A 22403-nucleotide genomic window follows, 5' to 3' on the forward strand; every position below is an offset into this window, starting at 1 on the left:
GCAGCTTCCCTGTGACTTACTTTTGGGATGGAAAGAAAACAACAACGCACATTGGTAGTATGTTATGTTATTTTGCATCTTATTTTGTTTGCTTTTTTCTTTGTTTAATGCATTTTCCTCGTCTCTTGCTTTGTTCAATTCGGTTCTCGATATTCGGTATTCATTAGTTAGACGGCTTAAATTAACGATCCAGAACAGGAGGCCATGATACAAGGTTTCCTTGACTCTTTCCTATTGGAAGTGAACTTCATATGAAGTAAATTGGACTTAATAGCACCCTTTTGGGACAGGCGCCTTCTTATTAGATTTCTCCAACAAGGGTGCTATAGAGTTCAATTCCCATTACATTAAGTTCATTTCACATACGAAAGAGTCAATAAAGTTTCCCACAGCTATGAGAACTCCTGGAAAACCTTGTAGTGATAATCGTTCTTTTCTTCGGGCGTTGAGTGTTAGCAGGACAACAACTGTGTGCGCAAAAAGAGGTGAATGGTGTGTTGGAGCCGTTGGTTTTACGGTTGTTTCGTATCGTTTGCGAGGAAAATCTATTCCACAACAAGCCCGGCTGCTCGGTTTTCAAAGCCTTCTTGCGGAGGGTTTGAGTGTGTAACATTTTAAGCTCCGCTTTTCCTCTTCTGATCCCTCATACAAAAACACTCACACTGTTTTTCTTGTTTGTTTTGAGCTGCTAGCCGGGAAGAACCTGCTCCCACACCGAGGGAAAAAAAGTACAAACACTTACACACGTACGCACGGGGTAGGGGTAGGAGTGGGGGGCAAAACAGAAAAGGCTAGCAGAGCGGTATGGTGATCCGCTTGCCCTTATAGGTTGCCCACCAGCACGTTCCGGTTGCCGGACGATTTCTCGTCGGCCGCGCTCTCCTCCTTCTCGCTACCGGCCGGCTGGGACGGTTCCTGGCCCCGCACCTTAATGTTGTGCTCGTCCTTAAACTGGTTAATCTCGAGCCCCTTTTTCGTGATCTGCTCCTTTCCCTCCTCGATCAGCTTCTCCAGCTGCGCTTTGTTGAGCTCGAGCTGGGGCAGCACCACCTCGACCGTCTGTTCCACCAGCACGCCACCGATCAGCCGGAAGCACTTCCTACTCGATTCCACCGTTTTCAGTGTGTCGATGACGGTTCTAAAAAAGGAGAGAGACAGACACAGAGCCGAAAATGGGGAGTTGAAAAAACATGTGCACTTTGGGAAGAGCTCGCCGGACCAGGGGTGTTCCTCACCCACTCCCCGCTCGATTTACACCCCACTCACTTGTGCTCCTTCAGATCCATCTCGATCGTGTTGAGGTTGTTGACCAAATTTCGCTGCTGATTTCGCAGCTGCTGAAATTCGGCCGCGATCTCTTCCTGGCTTTTCTTCTCCTTCGGTTTGCCGCCCGTGCTGCCGCCGGCTGGTGGTGCGACTAGTGTGGCCATCGTCTGTGTGGTTGGTGGTGGTCGTCGATAAAGAACGGCAACTGTTCGGCAACTGGCGCTGGCACTGGTGTGCCTGTTCGGGACAAGGATGCGGGCGCGCGGGGGGTTCCTTTTTGGAGGATTCCTTTATTTGGAAGGATTATTTTCACACCGTTTACGAACTGTTTTTCTCTCTTTTCGCTCGCAGCTCGCTGTGAAAAATGTGAGAAATCGGGCGACGTTTGACGTTTCGCATTGACAGGCAGAGTGACCAGAAATACCGATTTTTCATATGCCTACCGATTCACAGATGACTACCCTAAAACCACCGACAAACCGACGTGACACTTCGAACAAAATGAGCTTCAAAAGTTGTCTCCTTATTTCAAATGAAAATACGTTAAACACTAGCGCCATCTCTATAATGATTCGCTTACTACACTGACACAGAGAAGAAACTGCTAAACCCCCTTTTTGTTTTTCTTCGCAAATTCCAATGCGTATTGTTTTATGTACTTCCCACATCTTTTGCATTGATTTGGAAACTTATAAAATGATTTTCCTGGGTGTTTTGTCCAATAATTCTCACAAAATCTTGCCTCACACTTCCTTCGCCATTTGTATTTAGAAAAGTTGTTTACATCGAAGCAGCAGTGAACAGAGCTTACTTTGACAGAAGTGTTCGCCTCACTGGTAAATGACAGTACTTTCGTGTGGGACACTTTTGTAACACCAGTGTCACGTCGGTTTGTCGGTGCTAAAACTACCGATTTTTCATTTTACCTACCGAAAATCACAGATTTTCTCATAATGCTGACCGAAAAGTCGTGCAATCATTTTTTTTTATTATTGAACTATAAAACTCAGCTAAATAATCTAGTCAATCTAAATAATCCAGCGAAAATCTAACGACAGCACGTATGATAAATTCGTATCCGGTAGAGCACTGCAGCGGCCCTAAGCGGGCGCGTGGAGCCCCGAGAAAAGGTTTAGAATTCCTAGTACAATTTTCAGATCGACACTTCAGAAAGACCTGCATTTGTGTGACCGGTGAACCAAATCTAATCCATATCTTAATCAATATCCTAGATAAAAGATGCATGTTATCGTGACATGAAACTTTCATTTGACGCATTAGCATCCCGTCCCTCCCCCTGCTTAACCCTTCCTTTTAACTGAGTTTCGAGTTAAAACCTACCGAAAACTACCGACAAAATCTGAAACTCATACCGCAAACTATAGATAAAATTTTAGTGCTCCTACCGAAATCTGCCAAAATCATCTGGCCACACTGTTGACAGGGTGCCGTTCGGGCGCAAGGTGTATGTATTGAAAAGGTGAATTGTTAGCTCGTTTCATCGTTCGGCGAGGGGCCACGGAGGTGACAAAATGCTGAAATTTTTTCGACTTGGTCAAAATTGAAAAAAAAAATATACACAAGTACGACCAAAAGTTCAAACCTCCGAATATCATTGATATTTTGTTTAAGAAGTACTAAATAAATACATTAGACCAGTAGAACGTCAATTATCCGGTGACGGATTAACCGGCTGCCGGTTTAACCGTGCGCATATCATTGACAGCTGTTCAATGGTGGCGAACATTTTCAGCCGTAGAGGGTCTTGTTGTTTCAAACTCCACACATGATAATATGACGTCCCAAGCGCCACAGATTAAGCTTAAACGACTGGAAAATTGAATATCCATAGGAAAAAAATGAAAGCTTCACAGCTTCATTGGTTTGATCAATAGATGGCGTATTACAACTCATCATTATATTGCTATCCTTTTCTTGCAATGTGTTTCGACAAGTTTCATCTTATAATGACCTATATAGCCTTCTAACTTTCAGAGCAAAAATCTATATAAATGGTCGTGTGGTCAGATACGTGGGTATCAACACCAACGACCATTACTCAAATCTCACTTGCTTCAGTACTGGTGGTTTCCGTTGGAGTTTAGTATTTAAACAATCGTATCGCCGTTCTAGTTCTAGCGATGCATAACTTCAATGCGAAACCATACAACAGTACAGAGGAAATGAGAAAGCTCTCCTCCAAGCGAGGAAGCTCCACAGGTTGGGTATCCCACAAACAGATGGCGCCACCAGCTTTTTTGCTATTTTTAGAATGCATGAGTCGTTTGCCGTCTGCTAAACGAAGTCTTTCTATATTCCGTTTAGGTAGAGAATTTGAGGCGTTTAGAAGCCGTTTAGTGGTCGTTTAGTGGATTTGTGGCACTTGGGGTAGTCGATGTCGTGGAATCCGTTACCACAGCCACATACATTTGAGTCGACGATCCCTATGCGTTGTAAATGTGCATTCATCGCATAGTGGTTTGACATGAGTCTTGATGTCATGCGAATGAATCCACGGACGTTGTATCACCCTAGGAGAGATGGAGTAAAAGAATCTCCCGAGATCATCGGCATCCCACATGCTCTGCTAACGAGCCAGCAATAATTGCTGTGGGATGCGGAGGAATTTGTGAGACTGAATCGATCGTTCAAAGGAATCGCCCTCAGAGGCGCCTCGTTTGGCCAAGAGATCTGCCTTCTCATTGCCCGGGATTCCGCAATGAGCAGGTAGCCAGACAAGCGATATTTGAAACGCTTTATTGAACAAAGAGCTTAGTGTTTCTAGAATTGTTTTAACAAAGTAATCAAAGCTCATTATCGCCTAAACGGATTTCAAAGTTTCGACTGTCAGTGAATATATAATATTGATCCGGGGGACTCGCGTTTATTAGAAGCAGCGCGTAAAATATGGCAGCCAACACTGCGACAAATATTGAGCATGACTGTCTCAATTTGAAGAAGGCTTGTTTGGATGTATTACATACACCACAGCCTGTGCCAACGCCTGAACAGGATCCGTCCGTAAAATATTGTTTCTCGTTGGGATGGCCATACCCCTACAAGCATTAAACGGCTTTGAAGGCATTCAGAAGGCATTTAAGGCCGTAGTCGCCTTAGAAGGCGAATAAAGATTTCAACCGAAACTTTCACGGCTGTAACGGGTTCGCTCATATCTCGGAACACTACAACAGTGCAGTGCTGAAGAGGCTTGTAAGGTTTTCTTTTGACAGTAGCAATTTCAAATTTCAAATTAAAAGCGAAATTTTTCATTGACATATTTCAAAGGCATTTAATTACTGCTAAATGCACTGCTGATCGCCTTCGATTCGCCGGCGATTACAAGGCGATTAGAAGGCATTTAATGGAAATATGCAGGTAGGGTTTAGTTGAACGCTCGAGAGCTGACTAATAGTTCGATTAAAAAGCATGCGTTTGTATCGGAAAACCCGGTTTTTGTAAAATTCACAAAAAAATCTCATGGCCTGCCGAGAAAAAAATCAGAAATTTTTTGTATGGAAACACGTGCCAACTAAAGAGCACTTAATCAATAGTTGGCAGGGAATCAAAGTTCAACCAAATAGTTCGGACTGTATTTATTTGTTTGGTATTGATATAAGGATTAGTTTTGTAATTGTGTCTTTAAAATCTCTGCGGTTGACTGGTGGAGCAATGTACATATGTATATGGAAATGATGATTAGATGTTCATTCAAAACGTTTATGCCAGTTATTTTTGAATGTCCTCAGTCATTAAATAGCAATTTGCACTCCTAATATCCATACACCTTCGTTCAGCTATTTAGCTTTGGCCAGAATGCGACAGATATATGCAAGATGTAATTATCGATATCTCTCTCACTCCGGCGCTTTTTTCAAAGCTTTCGAGCCAAAGCTCCTCCAAAGCTCGCAAATTATTGCAGTTTCATACAGTCGTCAGCGCCTCCAAATCGATGCGAATTTCCTTCGCCGGCGACGTCGGTTTTAAGTACTTGTGACGTCGGTTTTGACGTTTTGCGACGGTTTTGCGATGGAAAAAGCTTTTGCAAATGAAATTAGCTTTTGGCGACCTGTTCTGCCGGAAAGCCGGTAATTATTTCTTGCCAGTTCTGACGAGGCCATTCGCCAATTGATCGTTACGAAGCGTTGGTGTAGGTGGAACTCAAATAAATAAAAAAATGCAACGTGTTTCATGCATGATCATGAACCATCCCTCCATGATGTGATGTTCCAAAACGTTCCGGATTTCGTTGTATCTCTTTTGAAATTGAAAATAGTCATATTGAGCGTTACATTTTTTCTTCATCATTTTCTAGATGCCACGATCTACGTGTCCATGTCAGATCGATTGATGATTGATGATTGATTTAATCGCTATTTCTTGTGGAAGTCCATTCCCGAGCTATTTGTAAATAACTTTTCCCTCATATTCACATATTTGCCCTATTATTACATTAGTGCAAAATATAAATGAGTGCAATTTTCTCATTTGAAAAATTGGGAAGGTTACTTGACTACTATCTTGACTACTAAGCTTCGCCTCCAGACAGGAAGTTTCGTACTCGGTACATTCATCTCCGACATGAAGTTTGCCCCTTTCCTTTGGCCCCACCGGGCCGCATCATGGCCAAGGTCGGAGACCTCACCAAAGGATCGACGACATAGCTCTCCCCAGCACCCTCTCGCCCGTTGGGCAGCAACATTCTTCGCGTATAATAAAACACACAACCCAACACAACTCACCTGTCTGATCGATCCGCGTACCGGGATTGATGCATTTGCAGCGGAAATGGTTTGCACTTGCTATGCACTGCACGAACCCATGTCAAGTTTAACACGCTCAAAGTGAGCAAGTAAACCAATACAAGCACACACCAACACTCGATCGAGACAAGGTGTAGGTTGAACGGATTTACCTGCCGGTTGTTTTTCTTTATTTCTTTTTTCGATCATTATGCAATGCACAAAGCACATGCATATTGGCCAAACGGTCAAAGCACTGCTGTCTGCCAATCTCTCCCCGGCCCCCGGCGGATGTGTTTATTGGGCGAAGGGTGCACAAGCCGAAAGGAAAGCCGCGACGGAAATGGCTGGCAAAAAGAGGCATGTATCGGGTCGTGTAGTTATGAGGAAGAAATTAGGCATAAAATGTAACTAGAATGCATTTCATTAGAAGCACCCTCGAGGCACCACAGCAGAGTTGGAAGTTCTCCAGTCAAGTTGAACGACTATTATCGTCTTTTTATTTTTTTTCGCAGCACCAATAACTGCGTGTGAAAGCCCCGTCAGCGACCAAAACTCATCGTGTTGTGTTAAGCTCACTGCGCTGCTCGTAAAATTAATCCCCCTTCAGAGTAGACTTTTCAATGTGATCACGTAGCCACGGCGACGCAAGTGCATGATTGTCCGTGGGCAGTAAAAAGCACGAGCATGCTGCTGCGTGTACGCACATGGAACGCATCAAGTTAACTGCGCGACAATTGTTTCTTTCTCCATTCTTTCTCTCTCTCTCTCTCTCTCTCTCTCTCTCTCTCTCTCTCTCTCTCTCTCTCTCTCTCTCTCTCTCTCTCTCTCTCTTTCACTGTCACCGATCACCGGTGAAACCATGAAGAGAGGCTTGCGGGCGTGAAAAAGATAAAGTGCCACCAGAAACCAACCATCCCCTCGCCCCACCATACCCGCAGGCAAATAATTATGTGAGAAATGCATCCAACGCATCCCTCCCAACCCAAGGGAACCCGGTTTTAACTGGCACGAGCAACCCATTCTGGACGTGTTTTTTTTTTTTACGTAGAAGCAGCATTTGCTTTACGAACGCTCCGGAATCCGGCTCCCCTGAAGGATTCGTAACGATTACGGTCAGCCCGGTCCGGAAGAGCTTGAATCGGGTCCTGAGACCCTGCATTGATCTAAATACGAGCGGCCGTTGTGGTGCGTTGTGTGTGTGTCACGCACGGTACGGGGCAGAAGAAGATCGTGCGATCGTGCCGTGGTAGTAAAAGTTGCGCCCGCAACAACTGCAACGGCACAACAACTTTGATCAATGGCACCACCGCGTGTGTGTGTATTGATCGTGCGACCGATTGCAGGCCCATTTCCGGTTCTTCTATTTTGCTTCCCCTCTGGCACGGGGTGGGTGAAAAAGTGAAAGACACTTTCCACCATCACCGAGGGGGGAATGGGCAAGGATGATGTTTACTTTCGCACTAATGTTCTATTTTTGAAGCCGGTTTTTTGCTTTGCTGCAGCACCACATACCATAAACGCATAAATGACGAGCGATAGGAATTGCGTTGACAAATCTGAATGGCTTTCGAAAGGGACTGTTTAAATAATGGAGCAATACTTGAGCTAATGGGCAGAGTGTGTATGTGTGTGTGTGCATGCATTGCCATCTAGCGGAATTAGAAGGAAAGCAGCACGAGTTATATTGAACATGTTATTTAATGGGTCGTCGTTTTGTTTCGCCTCTCGGCTCGTTATGTGATCTCATTTGTTTACGGTGTGTTCAATTCCGTTTTGAGCTGTTATGAAGAATGGCGCTCATTAGGAAAGGAATGGGCTAGCAATTTATATTGACCATCAACCAGCGGAGATCTTCATCGATCGTATGGCTCAGACGTCAACGCAAGAGACTGCCAGCACGCTTGTCTTGCGTTCAAATCTCGCTCGGTGCAACACATTATTACCAAGACTCGCTCTTCAAAAAAAGCTTTTGCAAAGCATCTATTCCAACTAGAAAAGTGCATAATTTATATGAATATCTCACAACGCATTATTATCATATAACAACAGCCCCACATTACGTTTATATGGAGTGTGTCAAATGCATTAAAAAGAGCCTTTACAACTTCATTTTTACGATGCGTTGCGAGGGTCGTAAAGTGTACCGAAAAATTAGAACAATCTTCATTCCGCTTGCCAGTCAGGAACGGCCGCTACGCCACACCACGTTGGCTTCCATTGCCGCCCGCTTCTTGTTCCATAATATGCGCGCGAGAAACACCGGTCAAAACGATCGTGTCATAATGCGCATGATTCATGTGACAAGGTTCTGAAAAAAGTGACCAACATCACCACCACCACCATCACCGCTCTAAGAAAATTGTGACAATAATACGAAACTCATCTAATTGTAATGGTAGTAAAATGGCGCAGAAAGATACGTACAGCCGCTTCCATCGCTCTGTCGCACCGCTGGGACACAATCTGGGCCACACACTCAAATCACAAACCGTCCCAGATACCTGGTTTTGGTCCATCTACTTCCATCCTGGTTCTGCTGGTCTTCTCTTCCAGGTGATGCATGCAAGTCGGACTTTATCAAAAGCACAACACATCGCGTGAGTTACCGTCCGTCTGTCGATCCGCCGATCCGATCTGCGTCCTGCTAGCCGATGTGAGCGGTGGAAATGCAGCGAAAAGTGGAAATCATCGCCTCATCGGGTTCTTAATGGTTTCGCTGTTAATTTTCCTTTCCAAACTGGTCCGGTTTTTGTTTTTTCTAGTTTCCTTTCTGACAGGTAATAATTCCTTTCTTTTGCTCTCTCCTCAAGCGGGACTCTCGGCTGTGCAGTTGGCTTATTCACTTTCGATTCTGCATTCAGTTTTCCCCGATGATCTATCTGTATTTCCACTCTCCACTACCTTCCAGTCGCGTTTGTTGCTCGTTAGTGCATTCAGCTTTTTTCAAATCTTTCCAGATTCCAGTTTCCGCGCTGCGCTCTGTTCGGTTTTCATTACCCACATTCTTGTGTTGATTCTCTTATGTCTCTTCCATGCGCTTGATCGTGTGTGTGTGTGTGTGTGTGTTTTTCTTTCCATTTTCCTCCCGGAACCCGGTTTCCACTCAGGCTGGGAAAGGAAGCTTGAAAGCTTCACAGCAGCAGCAGCAGCATCATCGCCACTATTCCAACCTTTCCCGACCGGTGAGAGCTTGGTGAAGGTGAAGCTCTCCATTACCGACGCATTAACGGCCTTGTTTCCTACGGCCGGTTGTGTACGGGTGCCTTCCTCTCCCTGGGCCGCTGTTGATGTACACGATATGCGGGAGATGCACGAGGTGCCACCCGGTACAGTCACAGTGGTTAGCGGTGCACCTGGAACAGCAGTTGTGAAGCTGTTTCATTTACACTGTTGGGGACGCTAGCTTGCATGTAAGAAAGAGTTTGTTTTATACTTGATTAACAGGTCGTATTAACATGCTTTCAAAAGTAAAAAATAGGTTCTCGCAAGCGACACCAATGAACTAAGCGACTCCTAAACTGGATCTAATCGGCTCAAGCTCTCAGCCTAAAGGGCATCTTAAAAGACTTCGTTTAATAGGCGGTAAACCACTGGAGCATTCTAAAAATATAAAAAAATGTCTTAAAAAATAGCACAAAATGTATGTAGCACATCAACGATGCTATGAAGCTTTCGTTTGTTTTCCTCTACAAATATTCGATTTTTCAGTTATTTACACTTAAACTGTGGCGCTTGGGCTATATCCTATTTTTTCCCCAGTTTATAATATTTGTTAGGGGAATGCGTATTTAATAACAAAAAGATGCAGCGGTACAACTTATTCTTCTTCTGCTTTGGCCCAGCAACCGTTGTCGGTCAAGGCCTGTCTGTATTCACCACTAGTGGACTTGGCTATCATTGGCTTAATAATTATCCATAGCTCGATAGTCGATCGTATGGGCTCGGTCCATTTGGGTCTTGAACTCATGACGGGCATGTTGTAAAGTCGTATAAGTTGATAAATACCATCAGAACGGCCGCAGCGAGTTGTAGCCTTTTTTCAGAAGTGCATCTGTTTGAAGTAAAAAGTTAAATATATATATCATTATGTAGTATGATACAAACTGGAATTATAGCTAAATTTTTAATTGAAGCTTCATCAAATTTATAAAAAAAAAACAGAAAAAAATATCTAAAAGTTACAGTGATACACAGTAAACAAAATTATGATTGGGTTATCGTTATATAAATTATTACTTTTTACTAATATAATGAGCTTCATTTAAAAGCTATATTGAAGATGTAAGAGAAGGAATAATTTGAATAAAATACCATTAATTTTAATTTTGTGATATAACAATGAACAATTTAGCTGTGATAAAAGTAAATAAAAAAAGTTAAAATAAAAATATAACAAAATATAACAAAATTAATTATCTCTACCAAACCGAATAAAAAAACCCCAAAAAACAAATCTCTTCCACATCTGTACCAAAACGCTCGCCACTCGCTGTGAGTTTGCGCGCCGCCACCTCCAGCAATGGTGCCCCGCCGCACATACGCTTTTCCAACACCGATGATCGGACCAGACGAGCGAGCGAACGAACGAACGGGCGAACTCCCCGAGCCGAGCGAAGTAAAAAGCGTTCCCGCACCGAAATCCGTCCGTTCAGTTAAGCTTCGACGTCCGCGCTGGATAGTCGACATTTCCCGGCATCTCGCGGCTTTTTCCATTTCGCGCTCGGTGTTGTTCATCTTCCACCCTGCTCGGCAGACGAGACGGTTAGTTTTCCCTCTGCGGGTGCTTTTGTGGTGCTTGGTGCGATCTTGGATCTTGGAAGCAGTGAACCAGTGCATCAATTGGGGGAAAAAACTGTTCACCTGTGACGTTTTGTGCGAAAGCAAGCGTGCGTTTGTGTGTGTGTGTATGTTAGTGACTGGTGAAGTGTGACTGCTGACCGGGTGTTTTGGACAGGGCGCACTTCTTGCGGTTCTTTGAAGCGCTTTGAGCAATTTTTCGTGATTTTTTTTGTGCGGCGCCAACCTGTTCACACAGAGCTGCCTCAAAATGCGATCGAAAGAACGATGCATTTGCGACCGACAGATTAGGGCACTGAGGAAACTGATTCCACTCCCGGCTTTGAAGTTGCTGGTGAAAAGCTGGTTTACCAGAGCCGGAGCTGGAGAGATAGAGCAGTTTTCCCGTTCGTTCTCGAACGTTTCATTCCCAGCGCTTCCCAAACTAGCTGAAGTAGATTGTACTATTTTTAGTTTACCTTTTAATTCCTCCCTGGATGAAGTGGCCACCCAAACTTATCGGGCAGTTTTATCTGTTTCCGTTAGCCGCGGCTAATAGCCGTTGATACCCGCGGAGCGAGACCTTTTCCGTCGATCAACGAATTTCCGTTTTCCCGTGCACACGGTCATTTTTTAGCTTTTTTTACTTTTTGGGGTACGGGCAAGGCGTTACGTTGTGTCGAAAATAATCATCGCAATAGTGTAATAAAGCAACAGTTGGGTTTGTGTGTGGGAAATAAAAATCTAGATCATTTTGCGTGCAACGTGTGTGAGTGTGCATCTTTGTGGAGATAAAGCACCACACACCGGGCGCGATTTATGATTATGCTTTCGTTTCGAAGGGGGCCCGCTTTTTTTCCTTCTTTCTCTTCTACCTTCGGGTTGAAAAGCGCGCTATCGTGCAGCAAAAGATCGCGCCCGTTTGGCGCGAAATCTAAATTAATAGCTCATCAATCATTGTGCTTGTGTGTGCTTTTCCTTGAAGGAAGTGTTTGCTGGTGCTGCTGTTGTTGTGCTACCAATTGCGCTTGAATTACTCACCTTTCGTTTGGCGAGGAGTAATTTTAATTTTCTACCCTTTTTTTTTGGAATTACAAACAAAAGGATGCTTTATTTTTAGCTTCAGTTTTGGGAGCTGCTAGTAAAGTAGGGAACACGGGAGAAAGTGCTCTTATCTATATTGAAATTACGATTACTTACGAATTCATCTTTTTCCTGTCTTATCAAGTGAACCAATCAAAAAGGGGGTTGTGAACAAACAGTGTGCAAACAGTGTGCATTTTAAATTGATAAAAATAGTTCAAAAGAGCACGAAAAAAAGGAAAGGCTTTTCCCAGGACAACTACAACTACGCTTTATTACAAGAAGTTACCAACAGAACGGCTTGTACGATGAACATAAAAATATCATTACTAGCTTTAATGGTAAGTGTTTAAACATTCTTTATCATAATTTTGCTTTAATTTGTGAGCGTTTGCTCTTGCTCTTGAGGAGTATAATTTACAAACATTATGCGTTTACTATTCCGGGACTCACTGCAGCAACAACAAAAAAAAAAAGCCTCACAAGCCACCGTTCAAAATCACTCATCCGAAAACGGTCGCGTCTACACGTGGTTTTGCTGTCTTCAAAAACAAACAGAAGCAGCAAACGAAGAACGACAAATAAATGCACAAAATCATAATGCACATGGCTGGTTGTGGAAGTGTGCCAAAACGGTTTGTCCTACCCAGCTTCCTCTCTCTCTCCCTTTATTACAACCATGATGGTGTTTGACTGCATCGTCCAGTGCGAAAACTGTGATATCAAGGAGAAAAAAAAATGTGTAGAAGAAAATAAAATTCAGGTCGGTATACCAGTCTAGGTGCTGTGGCAATGTAAAAGCAACGGGACACTTCTAAGACAAATATCAACTGAACAAAACAAGTGCGAGCTGGGATAGCTATTTGTGGGCCTTTTTTTTTGGGGGGGGGGGGGGGGCGGGGGGTAGTGCAAACCCGGTGAAGGTGTGTGGGAGTTTAAAAAAGAAGGTTTCAACTTTAAAGATCTCAACTCCACCACCGTGTCACCACCGTGTGTTTCGGCTTGATTGTTTGCCACGGTGTCATTCGGTGAGTGTTGGTCATCATGAGCGAAAGCACGCTTGGGACCAACGACCAATTTCGGTAAAGTGACGCTACCATCTTCGCATCGCAGCATGGTGTCATCTTTTCTGCCGAATTTTACCGCTGCCTTTCCGTCCGGTGATGTGTCCCAATTCGCAAACAAAAACGGGGGGAGGGATACGCATACAGAAGCTAACTTAATTAACGATGTATCTAACACCACGTAAAATGGGAGGGCAGTTTGTGCAAACTTCATGCTCGAGTTAGTGAAAGCAGCGATAGGAGCAAGATAAGCAATAAAGCAAAAACAAGCGAATGAAACCACTAACGGCGTGTGAAGTGTGTGAGAGGTTAGCTAATCGGGTCTATAAATCGTTTCCAGCTTTGATTTTTATTGCACTCAAATTAAATTTGCCTAATCTGTGATGTGTGGCTTCACGCGAGAGCCGTGGCGACCCAGTGTGATCCGTTGTGATGATATGATTTCAGCTGGTTTGTGTTGCAAAAAAAAACAAAAGAGACTAAGATGCATAAACACAATGACGGTATTTGCGAATTGATTTGCTATCGTGCTGCAATAACTCAAAACTAATGATACTAACCCGCACACATATAAACTGTCTGGTGCAAAAAGGAACGCCATTTTTCCATTGTTTTGTTGCACTATCGGGACAGCAAGGCTGTTTCAATCGCGCCCAGACTGGATGCTGCCAAATCGATAAGAAATACGCTTGATACCTTACCTTTCCGGGACGAACGAACGGCCGGACGGATGGACGGACGGACTGGTCCTAACAAAAAGCAAACCAACTCAACTGTACTCCTCAAAGGGCTCGTGCGATGCGATGCCAAAAGTGCTTGGACTCGCTTGTAAAGGAAAATGGGGAGTGTGGGACAGAAGGCAAGAGCAAACGCCGGTAAATGTGTGCTGTTTGTTTGTTTTTCCTTCGCTTCGCACCGTGCGGTAGGTTTGCACCATCTTTTGGCCGGGCGTCCGGCAACTTTGGTGGTGGTGCTGTTGTTTGGTCGGAGATTTATGGACGATCGCCAGTAATAGATTCCATCCGCGGGGCTGGCGGGAAATGATGCTGCCCTTTTCTTACGTGGCGAGAGCCCGGACGCGGTAGCGAGTGGAACAATTTGAGTGTCTTCTGCATTGGATAGGCAACCGGCACAAGAACCATTTCAACGGGGCAACCGAAAAAGGGAATAGAAAATAGGAAAAATGCGTCGGGGAAAAAAACAAAATCACAGAATAGTAATGCCTCAGGTACAAAACAACTGCACCATACTTACCATAACGTACACTTACATACAAACTTAAGAATGTGTGGAAAGATTGGTTCAATTACTGCGCGTTTGTTTTGTTTGTACAACGAGCGACTGAGTGCAAAGGAAGTGACTGATCTAAGGGAAGCGATGCAACTTGTAAAACCATTCAGATTTAGTTTACAAGTGCTTCGGAAGCATGATGTACATGTTTTAAACCCGAAAAGATCCATAAAGCTGCTGAACGAACAATTTCGGTACAAAAGACTTCAACGCTGGAAAAGTGACGAACCTTACACCAAGCGTACGATCACTTTAATCGATTGTTAAAAACGAGATCGAGACATTTTGAATGCAAACATGAGCTTTATTAATTGTGTCTCGTGCATTTCTTTGCTAATCTGCTTCTTTTGAGGGCAACAGGACCATAAAGCAATGCGTCGGCGGGATTAGCGGGGAAGGTGGAAGGGAAGGAGAATCTCAACCCATTTGAAACGGCCCATTGCTACCGACACTCTATCCCAAACCATCCGTGCCGTGCCGCATTTGCCGCTCACGCGTTTATCTATGCATGAACGGGCTAAAAAGATACCGTAAGCGATGGCCATTCGGGTGAAGAATTTACGCATAATTTAAGCCCGCATTGCACCATTGCCCGCCCGCCTTCGGGAGAGCGAGAGAGAGAGAGAGAAACTATAAAGGGGGAGTGGAAAAAAGGGCCACAATAGTATGAATCAGTTTTGAGGTTTATGTGTACTTTACCATTGCGTTTTTATCGCTTACCTAGACCGCGTGAGTTCCATCCCACGGTGTCCGTTACACGCTGCGGTTTTTGGCTTTTGCTCGGCAATAGAATTGCGAAATCCACTGCGCTGTGTTTAGTATTGTTCCTACGGGGCCCGGAGTTTCCTAATCAAATAGAGGTCACACTATTCACAGTAACAGTGAGGTTAAAAAGCATTCGAAAGAAAGTATGTCTTCTTCCGCAAAACAATCAAACAGGCAGAACACAAATCAGATCACCGCATGTGGGCCAGTTTAGCCATGATTAGTCATTTGTTTGCTGGATTTAACACCTCCGAAATTACTGCCACTGATCCATATTGGGCAAGTAGGTGTGCCGCGCATTCAAAACCATCGCTTTGGATTATGATAATCCGGCACTGTATGCTTGCGCCGAGCATTATAAATCGGGCCACAGCGGGGGCTATAGTCGGTGCGGCGAAAGCGTGCGTAATAATAACAGGGCCTCATTTTCGAAGGCGAAGGAAGTACCGTATTAAAATTAAATTGTTTACCTTTCACGCGAGTCCACCCGAGCGCAGTGCATTGCATTGTGTGCAGTGGCGTGAAGACGTTTAAATGAAGCTTGGTAGATTGGAGAAAGAACCAATCAATAAGAATCGAATGGAAGTGTAACTATCACTGCTTACTGCACTTCGCTGGTCCATATTTGGAGCCGATTAAATGGAGTTTAATTTATGTGCATGCCGTGTGCGTTTCTGTTTTGCTAGAAGCAACTATAGATTCCACTTTCTCCAATATCGCTTTCACGGAGATACATTCCCCGAAAAAATGAATAAAAACCCATATTTTGTTGCTCGAACAAAGGCAACAGCAACAAACCAAAAAGAATGCAAACGAATCTGAAGCCAAAGAGCAACACATCTGGCTTGTAAATTCATTTTGTGAATGAAATTTGCATTCAAATCGTTTGCCAATGCCTCGGCGCGGCTAGAGCAAGCCATTTTTTTTTTTTTGTTTTTTTGGATGAACAGACAGAAACAACAAAAAAGAAGCATCTTCAACACACAAATCTTCCACAGCAGAACGAACAAATTGAATGGTTGATTTGCTAGCGTTGTCTTGCGCATATAGCACAACTGCCTTCCCAATGGAACGGATGAGGTTCTCGCGCAACGGTTGCGATTTGTCTGCAGATTTTTTGCAATTTTGCCTTCTCACTGCGGCTCAATGTTCTTGTGCTTTAGTTTCGATCACACCGACACCGACGCTGCCGAAGAAGCGGTGGCGAAGTTAGTCCACGCTGATTATTTATCTGCCACGCCCGATGCGGAACAATTTGTACGGTTTTGGAACCAACTGCGGGATCCTTTCGCTACTCACTGTGCCCAAGGATCGCCGATGTTTGCGCGGTTTGTGATTGTGCTCTCCGTTCCTTTGCGCAACGCGCTTGCGTGCCGCACTTGGGGGAATTGAAATTGAACGGTTGCGTGATGTACCGCGCGCTCGCTGTGCGATTGCTGTTTGCTGTTTGCCGCAAGTGGTATTTATTTTTCACTTATCCTTTTGTTCTTGCGTTTTCCCGCACTGCATTGCACGTGAAGGCAAACGCGGGGAGGAATTAGAGATGCGATCGTCCTGTGCGAACGATCGGAAATGGTCCCTTGAGAGTGGGCTCTTGAGGGCCTGTTTGCTGTTGTTGTTGTGTGCAAAATTCTAGGTTCTAGAGGAAATAAAACCTACAATCGGTACACTTTGTCTGGCCTTGTTCAACTGCTCTGTCTCTCTTTCCCGTGATCAATCAAAGGGTAACCGCACACGATCATGCGATCGCACGACACAGGGACGCATCAGAGTGCAATGGTACTCGGGTTCGTCGTCTTTAGCAGCGAGCATCCCCAGCGGGGTTTGAAGTTCAGGCTTAGACCGCGGATAATTGAAACATAAATCATTTTGCAATCAAACACAACGCTACATGCTGGTAGTTTGCGTTTCTGCTCTATGCAATTTTAATGAGGCCGCCTTCTGATCTGATTCACTTTAGCGGTTTGCTGCTTGAACGCTTTTGGTGTGTGTGTGTGTGTGTGTGTGTGTGTGTGTGTTAGTTATTGCCTGGAATTAAAGCTTGATACGACTGTGTCGTCATCCCGTACCTGTACCAGCGGGTGTAGAGCAAACAAACCTAATCGTGTGATGGATTATTCCGGCGCTACCCTGCTAAGCCGCTTAATTGTGATGATGTCTTCATCTTGACCCTCCCAAAAGCTATTCCCAAAACCACAGCTCGAAAGGAAATGGAAAATCCAACAATCAGCGGCCGGCATTGTTGTGCCACAGCCTTGGCACAGTGTTTTAGCGCCGGATATTATTGCCCCATTCGCTCCAGGCCCGCGCGCCTTAGTGGAGCCCGGAACATCATCGACCCGATCATGACATTGTCCCAAATTATGAATATTTGAGGGAGAAAAATAAACACACATGGTTCACACACGCACACAAAAGTGAAAGGCACGTTCCCTGAAAGACGATCGATTAGCTTCGGTGCTTCGGAGTTCGCATTATCGCCTGTACGGTGGATGGAAGAAGGAAAGAAGTCTCCCGAAAACCCCGCAACGACTTGACCCAATTAGTGACAATTTCTCGGTGATGCGCTTTTGGGGCGGAAGTTGACTCGAACGCAAACAGAGAATCATCTCCAGTGACGATCTCGGGCAGGATTAGCATCCTCAACTCATCCGCAGTGTGGGCAGGTTTGGCTGGCTTTTTGGACAGCATAATAATACAAAAATGTATTCCAATCCCACCAAAAAGCCGGACTCAAATGTCGGTCAGGTATTTGTTCTTTCATTCGGTTTTCCCCTCCGCTTAGTGCCACTCCCGCTGTGACAGCAAGTCAAACAGCTCTGTGTGTGTGTGTGTGTGTGTGGGTTTCGAAAACAAATACTCCCGGCGAGGGGCAATGCTCTACAGGAAGCTGAAAGACCTTTATGCAAATAAATCACCTTTCCTTAATGAAGCGGCTGTGCTGCGGTTATTAATTTCGCGATTGCTTTCTTTACACTTGATCATTGAAAGGCGAAGCTAGGCGCGCTCCTGTTTGGCGATGTGGATCTGTGGCCTAAATATACAAAGGCAAATGTAAGCAAACAAACACGACACCACGTCAGGCGCGAAACCTGAGCATAGCATCGTGAGTGAGTGAGCAAGTAAAGGGTAAACAATACCGGCTCGAGCTGGAAGAAAAAAGTGGTAATAAATAAAACCACCAATAGGTACAGACACACAGATCAGGATGATCTCATTTTGCCGCTTTGCCCGTGCAGCTCGAGTCAATTAAGGAAAGAGCAATTGCATGCTGCATCTCCAAAGCGAGCGTTTGTGTGTGAAAGTAGTTCGGGTTTTCCGCTTTAGCTTGTGAACCGTTTGCTATCCCCTTTTGATGCAATGCCCGCGATTGCTAACCGTGTTATGTCACTTGATGCTGCACCGGGTGTCACTGGGGGCGGGTCGTTAGCTGCTTATCTGTACCGTTTTTTTTTGCTTCTGTTTCCATCCCATACCCACGAGATTGGATTTTTTTTTTCAATTCGTAGAGCGATCCATCCGTTGGTGCAAAATTCCACGCTTTAGCGGCTGTGTGGTTGACATCAAGGTCTCGTGGCTTTTCTGTTCCGTTTTTTTTTATCGTGAAAAGAGGGGTGGCAGCCGGAAATGAAATGACCCAAAATCGGGCTGTGATGGGAGGAAAACTATTTTCAAACAGCATCGTGGTTCATCGTTCCGACCTTTCCGTTCGTTGTTGTTTTACCCTTAGCTTCCAGTTTTACGCTGAGAAGCTCGTTTTGTTAAGATTATTCTGAAATAAAACAACAAACTGCAAGCAAAAGCGGACTGAAAAAAAACCGGGGAGTTAATCTTTAGCTTCTCTGGTGGATGAATTTGAAGAAACAAAACAAAAAAAAAACACAGAGGCAAACCACTCCCGTCTAAATATAGCGCCACCCGTCTTTCACTGTTCATTGGCCACGGGGGTAAATTGAAGCGCGCGTGCACAAACCATCCTACCATACCCATTCTCCCCCCTGTAGTGGACGGTAAAAATCCAATTAAACCTAACCGTAAAAAGGGTTTTGTCTCATCGGTTGCGGTGCTCATGATCCATGAACGGCTGCAGCGGGCAGGGAGGTTCGTCGTCTGCTCGCTCGTTGCAGTCGCTTTCATTCCCAATCGCGATCGCATTCTTAAAAACGATCGCCGGGCGCTTCCAACCAAGTGGCGGTGTGGCGTTTTTTTTCTTCTTCTCTTCTTTCTCTCCTTAGAATTAGAATCACTGAGTCAGAATGTGATAAAGTGAAAATAAATAGTTGGGGAATATTAGGGGGGAAAAAAACACCCGTTAGCTAGCTGGTTCATGAAATAACCGACATCGTCATCGTTTAATGGCGCGGTGGCTTTACACAAAAGGCACGCACGAGATTGATTCTTGGCGCATAGATTCTTGAGCCGTGTAAGCATTGTACACCTTTCTCTTCTCTCCACATTTTCCAGACCCGCTCCAGCTTTGATTGCAATTTCGGAGGGCGACGGTCAGCCTGTTAAGTATCGTACGAAAGGAAAACCGTTCCACCTGAAACTGGGCGTGCTGTCTAGACGCGGATCGAATCGGACCATAAAGATGCCGCTTCGATCAGGCTTCTATTTTTTGTGTGTTGAGGGATGATTGAAAACTCAAAAAACTCATGCCAAAAGGTTGATCAGTGTTGGACACATTATCATGTTAATACGAGCTCGGGCAGGAGCAGGATATTAATTATAGCGCCAAGAGTGTGAGAGCGTAGAAAGGAATATACGGCGTGTGAGTGTGAACATTGCAGGCTTTGGCAGGTTGAACCCGAGTAAGACATTAAACATCAAAAGAGCGAGAGAGGAAAATGTAATTCGATTTACTTTTGTCGGCCTCAAGTACCACTAATGCGTTGCTTGTCTGCAGCTACGCCGTAGTGCCGCAGTGGCAGTGTCAGTGGCTAGCAATTTAGGTTAATATCTTTCTTGCAATGGTGTATCATTATAATCAAATTTCGTGTTCACCCCATCTCGGTAGCCGGAACGGTTCAAGCAGCAGGAAAGCATTGAACCCGCTGGACAAACATTAGTGAGCCGATTGTACTTCTGCAGCAGCTTCAAGACCTTCTATTCAACCGTCAAAAGTTTATTATTTGCCCCGTTTGTTCGGCACATCATCACCTCATCAACACAACGATCCGTCTGGCCCCGTGTGTCTTTTCCACCCTGTGAGCGTAACCTTAATCATTTTTCTGTGTGCCCATCTCATCTTATTCCCATTTTCCCGCATCGTTTTCGTGGAACGTGAAGGCCAATCCACCTTGACCTTGCGGTTGGCGATGATCTTCAATTCGAAGCAGAATGAAATCGTGACAGCAATCCCACTCGGGCTCGATCGAATGACACTTGACAGGGCGCAGGAAAGGGCAGACATCGCAGATCGTACCGAAACGGTGCAATGAAGCCTGCCGACGGGGGCGGAGGGCTAACAGCGCTTTATCACTTTCGCTTCGGACGCTTCGGGTGCTGCTGCTTTTATGGCGCATTACACGCGCACACCAGCACGCCCGTTTTGCATTTTATGGTGGAGCGTTTTATGAAAAGATCTATTTTAGCGAACATTTGCACTATAATGGAGCACCCCACTGGTGGTGTAGAAGGACCATAAATGTTATTCAATCTAATTCGTCGATCTCGTTATGTGGAGACGTTGGATTGGGTTTTGTTTTCTTCGCTTCGATTGGAGCATTTTTCCTTTCGCTTCATTCAGCTAAATCCGTCCAGAAATTTTGTTCGAATAAAAATCTACTCTACCCACCAGCCACCCGGCCCGCTCGTGACAGGTGCTACCGATTGATCAACGAGGTCATTCATCTTCTGGCGCTGGCCATTTCGCGTTTTTTTCCCGACACATCTTTTTTCTTTTCGACACCGCACAGACAGCAGCGCCCGGCTTAGCACCGGCTTCCGGTGGATGTAGTTTAACGTTCTCGTTAGAATCCGTTAGCTGCGAACGATCAAGCGATCAAACGATTGTGCGATAGAGAGACGGGCCGGAGGCAGTGGCGCAATTGGTGAAATGGAAAGTACGTCCGTTCTTGGATCGTTTGCGCACGAGATCTTTACCCCAAATGGTGATTTACTTATTGACCGTATGGTACATCGTCCGTCGCTGTGTTTGTCCGTCTGCCCGCGAACCGCATTACAGACGAGAGAAGCAAACAATCAACGCTCCTCGTGCAACCCAAATGGGCGTGAGACGGGGCAGTGCTGTTTGAAATTGAAATTGGTCTCTGGAGAAGAAAACGCCACAAAAGCGTTCCATCCCCAGGCCAGCTTGACGTAAGACAGTTCGAATTGTTCGTTTCGCTTGCGCGAAATTAAATCGAAAAAAGGCAAACGAAAACGAAACGTTGAAGCAAGGCCCACCCCACTCTAGAACCTCGGCGCACGGTGATCGATGAAGCTCGGTTCTATCGGTTGCTGCCTTCCTCGTTGCTTCCTGTTTTGGGCTCAAAACCTTTGCCGGGAGGGAAAAACTACACTCCAAAGGCTTTGATTATACACCCCTATACTAGCTACCAAGGGGAACACCAATTTTACAGATTCATTTTCCAAACCGGCCTCGGGAGTGAGGCTTTCCGCTCCGTTCTAAAGGAAGAAAATTAGCCCACTGGAGCTGACCTGGGCGGACCGTGCGCGGGGTCAGATTTGCATTTGGCGTAATTGATAGCGAACGAATCTGCGTAGGACGGCTCCGGCGGTGGTGGTGGTGATTGTTTGCCATGCTAGTACAGTGAACCCTTTCTTTAGTGCGATGAACTTCTTTTTTTTGTAAGGTGATTTGCTGTTGTGCGGGTGGAGAAGGCGACGAACCCATAGGGCGTTTGTTAGGCGCAGACACACTCAGTTCACTCGGTTCAGCTGCATTTGCCGGAAGGCAGGCAGGCACATAGACAGAAACAGGTGTCGGTGAGTGTACGGAGCATGATTGAAGACGATGCTCTGCATGGCAATGCGATCATGCGATCAGTTGTTTTGCGTACACGATGTTTTCATTACGCGTTTGATTGCTTCAGCACTGGAGGGCTGGAGGGAATGCATTTCGTGTGAAAGGTTTTACAAGCAAATAAACTGAAAAAGAAAAGTCGTTATCGAGAGCGAGTGTTCAGTTTGAAGAACACAAGTCTTTAGCTATTAAAAAGTGTAAATGACAACGGCTTTAAAGAGCTTTACTTATCACAACATTCACATACTCTCCAGTTTATTATTGATTCTTATTTTAACTCATATTTATATCAAACCAGGATTTATTTCCATTGAAAGGTAATTATTTCAGCGTGCTTCCAAAAATAAATCTACGAGCATGCGCTACTTTTCGTCAGTTTTCAGGTATTTTCGTCTTTGCGAAGGGAGACATGCGTGTAGGCATATTTTT

At 44.9% G+C, this 22403-nt stretch overlaps 2 protein-coding genes across 2 annotated transcripts in view; one reads left to right on the forward strand and one right to left on the reverse strand.

The window, feature by feature from the left end:
• Positions 1-58: 58 nt before the first annotated feature.
• Positions 59-1666, reverse strand: LOC121591979 (probable prefoldin subunit 2). Its single transcript, XM_041913116.1, has 2 exons — positions 1267-1666; positions 59-1138 (listed from the first exon to the last, which is right to left on the reverse strand). The coding sequence occupies exons 1-2, from the start codon at positions 1428-1430 to the stop codon at positions 823-825; spliced, it is 480 nt and encodes a 159-aa protein (XP_041769050.1). The 5' UTR covers positions 1431-1666; the 3' UTR covers positions 59-822.
• A 9008-nt stretch (positions 1667-10674) lies between these two features.
• Positions 10675-22403, forward strand: part of LOC121593943 — a 44235-nt gene continuing 32506 nt past the window's right edge. The window contains exons 1-2 of the mRNA XM_041916742.1: positions 10675-10769; positions 12013-12208. Of these exons, the coding sequence (XP_041772676.1) occupies positions 12176-12208 (33 nt within the window). The 5' untranslated portion in view covers positions 10675-10769; positions 12013-12175. The remainder of the gene's footprint in view (positions 10770-12012; positions 12209-22403) is intronic.

Source organism: Anopheles merus, chromosome 2L (assembly GCF_017562075.2).
Source record: "Anopheles merus strain MAF chromosome 2L, AmerM5.1, whole genome shotgun sequence".
Classification (NCBI taxonomy): domain Eukaryota; kingdom Metazoa; phylum Arthropoda; class Insecta; order Diptera; family Culicidae; genus Anopheles; species Anopheles merus.

Bases quoted from the DNA above. Each gene is read 5' to 3' on its own strand.
- LOC121591979 (XM_041913116.1), bottom strand. From the start codon at position 1,430: ATGGCCACACTAGTCGCACCACCAGCCGGCGGCAGCACGGGCGGCAAA. The intron at 1,139-1,266 runs GTGAGTGGGGTG...CTCCTTTTTTAG, and splicing joins ATGGATCTGAAGGAGCACAA to AACCGTCATCGACACACTGA.